The following is a 12,171-nucleotide window of genomic DNA, read 5'->3' on the forward strand; positions in this document are numbered from 1 at the left end:
GTGTGGAAAGCTGTTCTCCACCCCTCCACCCCTCCACCCCAGGATTCTCTTTACAAGCCCTCCAGCCACCTTTTCTCGGCGTCCCTGTCTCTGCTTACTCACCTTTGTCCGTAGTGCCCTTGCCCCTTCCCTCTCTCCCTACTACTGTCACTCTCTCAATTTCCAGCAGCCCTGTGAGGTCAGGGAGTTCCTTCTATCTCTGTGCAGACAACTCCCCACACACACTACCCAGCGTCCCTTCCCTCCAGCCAGTATCTGATCGATGCCTGAGGCCGCAGCCTTCCCCCCTCCTGGCCCAGCCACTGGCCTAGCCCAGGGCTGTGGGAGCTCCCTAGCCATCTGATCCGTGAGGAGCAGTGGCCAGCCTCCAGCTCCACAGTGCACCGTGCCCCGTCTAGACAGATTTGAGCTCTCTGTGCTCAGGAACCGCCAGGCCCCAGAGCAGGGCTCTGCTCCAAAGGCAATTCTTCCCCTGCAGGTGAGGCTGCTTTGGTGGCCAAAGCCAAGTGCATATTGGAGCCATTTTCCACTTAGCTGGCGGGCAGTCACCTGAAGTCTCTGGGGGAAAGACAGGGCTCTCTGGTAAGGAGAATTTTTATTTTTTTAATCATATTTTTAAAAAACAAATGAGTAGTTGGAGAAAACAGGCGACAGAGTGGGTGGCCATTTGAGATGCAGAGAGGAAGATCAAAGCCCACCAGGCATGGCGGAAGCAGCCTTGGTGTGGCCCAGAGAACAGTCTAGGTGGCCCTTGCCTCATAAAAGGAAGCCAGGGCCTGGGAGGTACGGGATGAGGGAGCCTCGGTCACAAGCACCCAGTGGCCCTGCTTCCCGACCCAACAGTTAACTGCACTTCGGTTAACAGTCTTCAGCTGGAACAAACACCTGTTGTCAAGAGACGTCCAACCAAGCTCCCAGTTCCCTGGGAAGGCCCTCACATCTCTGTGTGGGAGGTGAGCCTGCCCAAACTGTGGCCCCTAGGCTGCTTTCTTCTTCCAAGAAGAAGCTGGAATTCCTCCCTCTGGACTCCATCCTTCTGGCTGCTGCCCTTCTCACAGTCCCAGCCCAGGGCAATCAGCCAGGAACACTCTCTGTGTTTGCACGCTGATTAATTAGTTCATTAGAAGAGCCACAGTGATGCTGCAGCAGTGAGTCCATTATTTCAGTCATGGGCCCAGAGTCATCTTTTCCAAGTAAGCATGCTCTAGCAAATATCCTCACAGATCCCTCAGTTCAGTCTCCCAATTTAGGACAACTGGGATCCTGAAGACCAAAGAGGGACCATGACTTACCCAAAGAAACATAGAGCCCCTAGTAGCCTGGCCTGGCTGAGAACCCAGTCTCCAGACTCTCAGCTCAGTGTTTCCCCACTCGACAGTGTTGTCTTCCAATATTCCCATTGGGAAAGAGGCCGAACTCAAAGAACTCATTGAGTTTCTAGAGCCCTCAACTCAATTTACACTAGCCTGACTACTGCATTCTAGTACGTTCTTTAAAAGCACTGTTCACCAACGTTCTGCAGAAGCAGGGGAAATTCTCAAGGTAACAGAGCATCATTTTAGGGGCAGCACTGAAGGAAGGGGCACCAGGACCCAGTCTCCCCTCCCTTCTAATTTGGAGAAGCCATAAAAAGCCCACATTCCCTCTCAGGCCAGCCAGCTTATTCCTCATGTGATTTTCCAGGTCTCCCCTTCTCTTAGTCAAACCGTGGTCACTTGGGCATAACCCAAGGCTCCTTCTTCAACCAGGTCCTTCTCTAGGACAAATAGGAAGGACAATAATAAAAGATATAATTGCATGTGCCCTTCCCTCCCAACAAAAGAGCCGGCAGGGAGACCATAGTGCTGAAGGACCTCAAGATGGAAGTCATGATGTATCAATCTACATTATCTGCTACCCTACACAGTCTCCATTCTCCTTCCTGTCCCTGAGCTGCTTCCCCATCCATAAGACACAGCATGGAAATAATACAACCTAGCAAAGAAGATCCCTCTACTTGTTCAATGATCTGCCAGGGGCTAAGATGGTGGACAGATATCTTTCAGGATTTGCATCTCTAGAGTCTTCCCAAGAATCTTCTCCCACATCTTACCTGATGAGGTCAATAGGTTGAAACTTATAAAACACTCCATAGCGTGCCCATTCTTGATATAGCAGCTAAACAAGAAAAACAGGGAAACAGATTAGAAGCGGAGAGCAACTATTCACCTTTGTCTATCCTAGAGAGTCAAGATTTTACTCCCCAAAGCCATCTTAATGGCTTTATTTAGATGACTAGCAAGTCAAAATTGAAATTCCTAAGTCCAGTTTCTAGGAAAATTCTCATGAAACATCCTCAAGGGAGATGTCCAAAGGCAGGAGACTATAGAAGCTGACTTCTTCCTTAAATAATATCATACTCCAAGGCAATGCTATGCTTAGTCATCATAATCCCACCTTCTTATTCCCTTGTCTTGCTTAGTCCAGTGAAATGAGCTGGTATTCATTTATTCACTTACTTAACAAGTATTTATTGAACATCTACTATGTGTCAAGTACTGGCCAGACACTGGATAAACAAAAAAAAAAAAATCGCTGCTATTACGGAGTGTACACTCTGGTTTGCAGACACAAGTATAATACAAACATACAAGACTTATAAATGTCATGAAGAAAAATCAAGGTGAGGGAGTAGAATATGAAAGAGGGGAGTGGGGTGGTGCTATTTTAGATAGGATGACAAGAAAAGGCCTTTCTGAAGACATGATGTTTGAGCTGAGACCTGAAGGAAGTAGGGGAGTGTTCCAGGCAGAAGAACACTCTTCTTGGGCAAGGACCCTGAATAGTGATTGCGGTGTGCCCTGAGATGAACAGGGGGAGAATAATGGGAGATAATGTCAGAAAATACTGGGGTGGCCACTCAGAGGCTTGTAGGCCATGCTCAAATCTTTGGACTTTGAAAGGAGTCATTAGGAGGTTTGCGGCAGTGAGGGAAAAATGGTCTGATTTAGAATGCAGATAGCTCACTCTGGCTGCTGGGGGAGAATAGGCCGAGGGCTGGCATAGGAGTAGGAGGGCTATTGCAATGGTCCGGGGAAGAATTGACAATGGCATTAACCATGAAGGTAGTGGGAGAAGTAGCAAGAAGTGGTTGATTCTGCTTATATTTTAAAGGTAGAGTCAATAAGATTTACTGTTGGATTGGATATAGGATGAAAGAAAATGAGACTTTGACATGGGCAATTGAGTAAATGGTGATTCTATCTACTGAAGGGAAGCAGATCATAATACAAACAGGTCAAAAATGGTGGAACCAAAGGTTTGGTTTGGGATGTGTTTATTTGAGATGCCCTTTAGGCATCCACTTGGGGAATATTGAGTAAGCAGCTGTCTATAAAAGTCTGGAGTTTAAAGCAGAGTTCAGACTGGAGATGTGAATTTGGAGTTGTGGGAGAAGAGATGATTTGTAAAGTCATTAAGCTATGGGTGCAATCACCAAGGAAGGGAGAGTAGACACAGAGGAGGCCTGACATCCGGGCCTGGTGCTCCAACGCTTAGTGGTCAAGGAGATGATGAAGAAGAACAAAAGAGACAGAGGAACAGCCACTGATGTGGAGGAGGACCAGAAGTGCATGGTGTCTAGGAAGCCAAGAAACAATGGGTTTCGATGAGAAGAAAATGGCCAGTTGTGCCAAATGCTGCTGATGGATCAGGTCAGATGAGAATGGAGAAGCAACTGCTGGATTTGGCGATGTGAAGGTCACTGGTGACTTTGACAAGAGTAGTTTCAGTGGAAGGGTGGGGGCAAACCTTGAACGGAACACATTGTAGGGGATAAGGAAGAAAACAATGCACCAAACATATCAGGCCATGCCATCTTGTGATGTTTTCACAGCAACTTTAGCAGAACTGGTACATGGACAAACCTGAGTATCAGTTGCAAGGGCAAACCACATTTTAGTTTAAGTACCTGGCCAGGGAGCTTCACAGGTCATCCACAAGTAAGTGAAGTAATTTGGTAACAAACCATCATTAGACATCATCTAGATGGCCATGCTGAATAGCTACTAGTGCAGAATCAAATTATATGTCTACATTAAACAGACTTATAATGCAGTTGCTACCTTGTTTTTCTCTATTCTTTATCATCCTTATACATCGCATCTCCTCATATACCACACAGAATTCACCTGGAATTCTGTCAAGGAAAAGCTACTCCCATCAGGTATTTTGTACATCCAGTTCAAGGAAGCCATCCTTTCATCTAAGAATCTTTAAAGACATGATATGAAAACAGAATTAAGAATTGGCATTGCTATTTAATGGCTATAGACTTTTATTGTCATAATTTCTCCCAACAGCAAAAAACAGAACCAGAAACTGCACAGATCCTGGTAGAATAAACTGCACCCACAGTTACCACCATGTGCTAAGTAAGAAACCCAGACATAAATTGCAATGTGCATAATGGGCAGAGGAAGATCTGAATTCAAGAGCTCTGGCAATGCTCTGGAATGGCGAGATCTACTAATCTTATTGTTATTATTTCATTTCCTTCTTCCCACTCATCTTGGCATTTCTACTGCCCTGGGTTTTTATTCTCTCTCCCCAGTGTAAACTCTGGACTCACCAGCCCCTGGTTGTCACAGTGACATCATTTGTGGCCTGAAGGGAGGCCAGCTTGCATCAGGAGCTACAGACAAAGTCCTCCCTTAAGGGCTGGGGGACGTCACTACCTGCCTCAAAGGCTCTACTCTCTAGAGAAAATTCCTCTCCAAAGTCACCTGTCTGGACAAAATCTGAGCCTGAGAACACCTACTTGTTACTGCCCGGGAGGGAAAAACTAGAAATGCTCCAAGAAGCCAATATGGCCCAGTTGGCTCAGGCCCAAACTGAGCCAAGCTCACAGGCCTTACCCCTGGTGGGATCCCAGATCTGCTATAAGAAACCTCCAGAAGGTGCTTTTATCAGCGTGGTGCCCTCTGAGCACAGAACCGTATCTGCAAATTTGTGGATACAGTGAGGATGAGCCAAGAGAGCTCTTTGAACTCGATGCAAACAGGCTAGATGAACACAGAAGAAGAAATCATTAGGTGGCCCCGCAGGAGAACCAGAGCTACAGAGCAGTAAATCTGGGGCGTGGACAATCATGTGGCTCTGCCCAGGCCAGCTCTTATAGCCTTGCAGCGGAGGCAGGGAGAGGGGTGCAGAGTGCTGTAGACCCTCCCCTACCTCTACAAACATTTTAATCACACATAATTAGAGACCAAGTGGATCATGCTAAGCCCCAGGTTCCAGGGTCCCAGAACAGATTAGCTTCCCTGGGTAAAGGGGAGTATGCTGTTCCATAGCAATGTTTCAAAGGAAAATTCAAAAGGACAACCACAGTAACTTGTGACAATCCCTTTAAACTTTCAGAGTCTAGAATTTTCTAATGCAGCTCTGAGCAAATCCACTTTGTCCCTTAGAACTACAGTTTGTCCTCTACCCCAACTGGCCAAGCTTGGAAGCAGATCAAGGACAGTCTGCAGCTCCTTCTCTATGGACAGTGCCTTACTTTGGGGGCTCCAGGGGTAATTTCAGGCTTGTTGGTCTCACCCCAGACCTTGATGGCAGGAAGCAACCACCCTCAGGGACCACCCCATCTGATGGGCCACAGCACACCAGTGGCCAGCCCTGCTCCTTAGGAATCACATTTGACAGTGAATCAGTTGGTTTAAGTATAGTGTTTCTTGAGACTATAAGGAACCCAACTGTTAAAACCATTCGCAATGCCAGAGCACAGCAGGGTGTTTGTAACTCGTGGCCCTCTCTTAGGCCACACGCTCCTCAGGGAGAAGCTGGACCTGCATCAGGTAGAAAGATACCCACTGCAGCCAACTCAGAGGCACTGATGGGACAGGGGGGACCTGAATGGGAGAGAATGGAATTCTATGCCTAGATCCTGCAATGACCTCTTTGGATTTTTGGCAAGTCATTTCAACTATCTAGGTCTTTTCCTTTAAGGGTACAATGGAAGTTGTAAAGGATGGGAAAAACCAAGTGAAACTAAGAAATCATGTGAAAACAAGAGAGTCAGAGAGACAGACTCTCTTCACACACCTTTTAGTGGGTCACTTTATAACTGTCCACGAGAGAAGACAATCATTTGCAAAAGCTGAAAAAATCCAGGACCAAGGGTTTAAAATCATTCCAATGTTGTGCCTTGGGTTCCCCTAGTAAGTGGGAAGGAAGCCACCAGGGGCCAGTGGGAGTCAGACAGCCCTCAGAACATGCTAACAGTCACTCCCATGGGATGCTTGAGAAGACAAGACAGGTCTGGCTAACGTGGAATCAGTTGGCTGCTGGCAGCCAGGAGGGACCCATCCATACACATGCTGTTCCTTGTTCCTGCTGCCCTGCTTTCTAGAAAGGTGGAAAACCCCTGTTCTCCAGAGGGAGGGAGCCTCTTTTTAATTACCCTCCAGGATGAAAAAGAGAAAGCCCTCCAGGTGCTAGCTGGGGCCAAGTCCATGGAGACTGCACAACTGCTTGAGGCAAGCTGGGAAGGAAGGAGGTTGCCTTTTCAGGGGCCTCTGGGCTTGCCTGGGATCTGCATACAAGGAGCCTGGGCCTCCAGCTGATCATGGGAATAGCCGCAGATTGCAGGAAAGAATGGAGAAGAACATCCAGGTACTGGCAGGGTGGACAGCTTGAGATGCCCTTGCAAAGTATCCCCAGAGAGGCCATCCCACACCACAGCCTCCAACCCTGCTCCACATCCTCCAGCAACAAAGTCAAGTGTTCTCCCTTGCATTCAAACTCAAATCCTTCCTGCCGCCCTCTCAATGAACAGTAGACTTCTACAATGCAAAAACAAATAAATAGGCTATACATATTCAGAGGTTTTGGCTCTTTCCTCTTTAGGATATGTTTAGGCACCACCCATATAGCACTGAAACTGAAGGAAGGAACATTCCCCTCACCACATACAAGGAACGGCTATAGGGCTCTGGCTGGAATTTTGACACCAAGGTTATAGTCCTGACATGACAAATATTTATGGACACTGGAACCAGTTTCCTCACCTTGCTGGATATGTTTCCCAACCCAAATGGGCAGAAAAAAGCTTTGACTCTGGTTCATGGTTTCTCTTATTCCTCATCACAGCAAAGTGTATTTATTTCCCTCCTGTGACCCTGGCAGAGGAAAACAAGGACACCAGGACTTGGCAGCAAACCCTAGGGAAAGCCACAGGAAAGGAGCCTTTTGTCTTTCAAGGACACTGGTCCACCTTTACTGCGCATCCTTTTAAACGTAAACTTTGGGAATCAGACACCAAGGTGCATCTTCACACGGCTGGCCTCTCCCTAACTCCCAGATTCTGCCCATCCAGCCAGTTGGGTTGCACACTGGAAGTAATTCTACTGACCTAAGGAAAACATTTTCTGGGAGGAAAGTGTTTTGATAAAAGGTTTTGTTGTTAATAATATATTGTATCATTGCAAAGACAAATACACATATATTTTGGATAGTATACAATTTGCTTCCCTCTGCCTCTGTGATGATATCAGAGGGCTAACTGATTTCTCCCATGAGTTGCTATGTGTTTCTGGTCCCTGGAATGTTCCTGTAAAGTGCTCCACCTTGACAGGCTGGGTCATCACCCACCCAGTGGGAGGTTTCTTAGGTGGGTAGTGGTGGTGATCACTCTTTTAAAGGGGAGGAATGTGAAATTAGAGAGTGGGAGGACAAAAAATGGTTGGGGTGAGCGAGGTGAGATGTGGGGAGAAAGGCTTCCTCTTTTTCCTTTAAATCTGATCCGGGACTTTTCAGGAAATTAAACACCAAGACTATTAGCATCAGATAGAAAACAGATGAGGTTAAGACATCGCAATACTAGAGCAGATTCCCTGGGCAGGCAGAGAGGGGACATGTGCAAGCAATCACAGCAGTATTTCTGGAAAAAACCTTTTATGTTTTTAATACTTAACACTTCATAACAGGGACTAATAGGCAGGATAAAAAGAAGGCTGCTCTAAAGGCAACTTGGGGGATGAATGATTTTCCAGACAACAGAGTTGGGGGAAGGGAAACTTTTTGGGCTTCAATTCCTCACCTCTCCTGCCCTTGCCCACCTTCTTCTGCTCATCAGAGTGGCTGACAGCTGGGGGAATATTCGTGAACGGATAGCAAGAGGGTCTTGACAGCCAGATGGGGCCGTCACCTCTAAAGGAGGCTGTGTGATCCCTACAGCACCAGGCCATGGCAGAGCAGGAGACACACCCATGCTCCCAGAGCATCAGCAAACAGAAGAAATGGGATCTGAGTGGACGGCTGGGGAGAGAGCTGTCCAGTCAGAAGCCATGACTGGCATAGGAGAGATGCTTCCAAAGGGACTTTTCCCTCCCTGAACTATAACCTCTAATTCCTAGCTGCCCAGATACACATAATGAATGAGCCTCCCTCCCCCTCAGATTTCTCATCTGAAATTTGGAAATGGCTATCCCCCACTTGTCTGCCTACGGAGTAAGAAGAGCTTAAAGATGACCCCACTCCATGAAAAAGATAATGGCATGGATAATAATACATTTTTAGAAGGATTCGAGAGTCAGAAGTATTCCAAGCCCCAGTTCTGTTTATTATGGTGGGGTTATTATGGGCGAGGTGCTCAATATCTCTGTGTGTCAGCTTCCCCATCTATAACTTAAGGAATTTAGACTTGCAGTGTTTCTCAGAGAAGGCCTTCTCGTCAGGGAATGGGATCACGCTTTTGTGTGAGATGGTTAGCACAGTTGGTCCACAAGGCACTAAATACTAGCAGCACCCCATGCACACAATCATGTCAATAGCTAGAAGTGACCCTCATACTCCCAAGTGCCCAGAGGGCAGGGAGCTGTGGAAGAATTGCTAAAAACATATAAGGAGATAAACTGAACATTTAGGACACGTCTATCTAGTCCCACACCCATCCATGGTCTTCTGTGCTCAAAGAACTCAATGCAGCATAAAACCGGCGTACCTTTCTGTCATTCATGTCATCCCCTGGACTGTCATATTCACCCTGTAGGAGAGAAAGAGGTGCTTGAGAAAGCCAATGGAATTATTAAAAACAGAGAAAAAAAATTTTTTTAATTTTCTAACGTCATCCCTCTTTTTCATTCTTATTTGAGGAAGGTCAAAAACACGACATGGTAAGGAGCCAATGTTCCACTTTCTTAATCATCAACGCTTGCAATGTTTCCTCTGGACAGCTTCTCAGAGAGCTACTCCCCTGAGATGCTCCAGAGATCAGTCTGTGCCTCCTCATAGCAGAGGCAAGGGCGCAGCCTGTCTGTAAACAGTCATGTCATGCAAAATCACCCTGTGCCATGCCCTGCTAACCCCTGCCCCTAACTGGCAGAACCTAAGCTCAAATAGGCCCATAGTAAAGATGTCAGTGAGAAGAAGGTTGTCATCTGGGAAATTCCTTTGGGCATTTGGGGATCCCCACTGTGGTCACCTCATTTGGCACAACTCTGTGACAGGTGCTAAAGAAGTCACCAATCAAATCAACAGTGCCACCATAGGGTATTCAGGTCATGAGCCAGTTAGGTTCTTCATGAGTCATGTTAAAGAATGTCATTGCATTGTATTATGTCATGTTTATAACATGACTTCCAGTCAAGGGAAGCTTTACTAAACAATCTTTTGTATTAACTTATCCAAACAATAGTATAAGGAATTTTGAGAGATTTCCTTCAAAATGTAAAATTTTTTTTAAAAAAATGACAGTATATATTTGCATATTAAGGATGAGGAATTTCACATCTACACAAAACTATCACACACAAAACATCACTTTCAATTATTTAAGGGTCTGACTGTCCAGGTTGTATATTATCCAGGCCATATATTTTCCTTCCAGCACCATCCACCCACCTCCAACATCATCTCCCTTTAACCACTTGCAGGCCAACTTGGTCTTCTCACACTTTCCCCCCAAACAAAGACAGGGAGTGTCAGGGAAGCTCAAACAAAACCAGTTCATTTTGCCATTAGGGAAATAACTGGATAGACCACTGTCAAAAACAAACCAGGGCTATGGTCAGTCATGAGCAGTCCAGAACCAGCCAAGGTATTTTAATGTCATCATTCACTCCTGCCTCACTTCACATATATCCACCCAGTATGACGCCTGCGGTTTTCAAGTTTTTTAAGACTACAGAGAGCATGCCGACAGAAACAGTACTTACGTCATGAAGAGGGTAGGCAGCCTCATAGATGTTGTTTGCTATCAGAGAGTTAATACCTATGGAAGAAAGGAAGATGAAAATAATAACTCGAGGGCAGGGGTTTCTGGTCTTACCCTTTGCCTTTTGATATGTACCCAACCCTCACCCACCGCTCAGCTGGGAATCACTGCACTCTCCTCTATGGCCTCCCAGTCTACATGTGTTTTTGTCGATCTTCAGTTTTGGTGTAAGAGCAATATTTTTTCATTCCCCAAATACAAAGGCATGTTTTGATATCAGATATGCTTCCTCAGACTTCGCATTCCTCCTGCCCTCACACGTCCAGCTCCCTCCAGTCCAGTCACTCTCCTGCTCCACCACCACCTCCATGGCCACCAAAAACCAGTTGAGAATCTATGTTCAATGATAGCCTAGGAATGACTATATCAATTACTGTAATTATGATCAATAAAAGTATATCTCAGAACACCACATAGCACTTTATCTGAACTCATCGCTGGAACCTTCCTATTACTTCACAGAGCGGTGCTTCTCACTGTCCCTGACTAGTCTGTGGACCATGAGCTGTCCAGGGTAAGGGCAGTAGGGCTATAGTTCTCAAAATGTGGTCTGGAGGGCCCTGAGAGTCCCCCATGTCCCTTTCAGGGGTTCAAAACTATTTTTTATAATAGTACAAAGATATTGTTTGTTTTTTCACTCCTATTCTCTCGCGAGTAGACAGTGCAGTTCTGTGACACGTGATGACACCCTCCTCCTGACAGCTAATGGAATGTATGTTTGCATATCCTTGTCCTTTCAAATTTACTCAGTTTTCACTTTTAATATAATAAATATTGATCGATATAACCCACCTAAAGAGAAGCCCTTTGGGTAATCTCAATAATTTTTAAAAGTGTAAAGGGATCCCGAGACTACAAAGTTTGAAAACCACACAACAACAAGGAACTGGTTTTTTAAACTCAGTAGTATTTCATACTACTTGCAGAGAGCAACCCTATTCAATATATGCTAAATGAATGAATGGCTCTGTCCCTGTAACCCCAATATACTCACAACAGAGAGCATTCTGCTTAGCATGGAGACATGGTTATTTACATGTTTCATTCATGGTTCTATTCAGAGACTATAAAGTGGTCTGTATGTTCTGTCTGACTCAGAATAGTCCGTCCTGGGTCACTGGCTCCCAGATGGAAAGGATTATTTCTCACCAACTCCAGCACCGAGGATCCTGCCATGCCAGAAGGCACATTTAATCACAGAGCGGTGGAGGAGGGGCAAGTCTCGGTGCACCATGATTTCCCTCACCTCAAATGCACTTCCTGCCCTCAATCAATCTTTCTAGAGAGACTATAGATAGTAGTTAGAAGAGAATACTGATTTTGGAGGGAAACTCATGATGTCTACACTCTAAATAAATCTGCATTTTCAGGGCTCTGGATACAGGGCAGGTTTGGATAATGAATTTAAACAACAGTTCCTCATTAAAATTCATGATTTTCCACCTCCCCTTCCTACCCATGGCCCCATCTACAAGCCCAGAGATGCCAGAGGCTCTCAAACAACCCTCTCTCCTCTGTCAGCCTCCTTTTCCTCAAACCTTGTGTCTATTCCACTCAGTTCCAGGACGCTGGGCACAGGAAAGACTAGCCTTGGGCCCCAGGTGGGAGCAGAGGCCCTTGGGAGGCCACAGTGGGTGCTCAGCCAGAGTGGCCCTTGCCAGTGAGTTGAGGCTGAACGTTTGGTGCAGCGGCGTCACCATGGGGCCCGTCCTTTTCCTCATTTTAAGCTTCCTCCTTGGCATGAACATAAAACATCAGAAATAACTAGGGAGAGTGGGGTGATCAGAGAGTGGGTAAAAGGAGTGCGGGTGGGGGGAGGGGCGCCTTGAGGCTCAATGAGCTGCAGATTTGTCTTACTCGCACGACTACAATTTCACTCTGAGCATCATTAATCAGTTCAAGAGCCATAACCACAGCAA

At 46.1% G+C, this 12,171-nt stretch overlaps 1 protein-coding gene across 1 annotated transcript in view; it reads right to left on the minus strand.

Annotated features, from left to right (window-relative positions):
* Window positions 1-12,171, minus strand: part of ANO2 (anoctamin 2) — a 294,279-nt gene that overhangs the window by 188,962 nt on the left and 93,146 nt on the right. Inside the window, exons 7-9 of the mRNA XM_054574699.1 lie at window positions 10,194-10,249; window positions 8,981-9,022; window positions 2,093-2,157 (exon numbers count right to left, since the gene is read on the minus strand). Coding sequence (XP_054430674.1) covers window positions 2,093-2,157; window positions 8,981-9,022; window positions 10,194-10,249 — 163 coding nt within the window. The remainder of the gene's footprint in view (window positions 1-2,092; window positions 2,158-8,980; window positions 9,023-10,193; window positions 10,250-12,171) is intronic.

Source organism: Pteronotus mesoamericanus, unplaced genomic scaffold (genome assembly GCF_021234165.1).
Source record: "Pteronotus mesoamericanus isolate MK-2021 breed Mesoamerican mustached bat unplaced genomic scaffold, CSHL_Meso_final contig_263, whole genome shotgun sequence".
Taxonomy (NCBI): domain Eukaryota; kingdom Metazoa; phylum Chordata; class Mammalia; order Chiroptera; family Mormoopidae; genus Pteronotus; species Pteronotus mesoamericanus.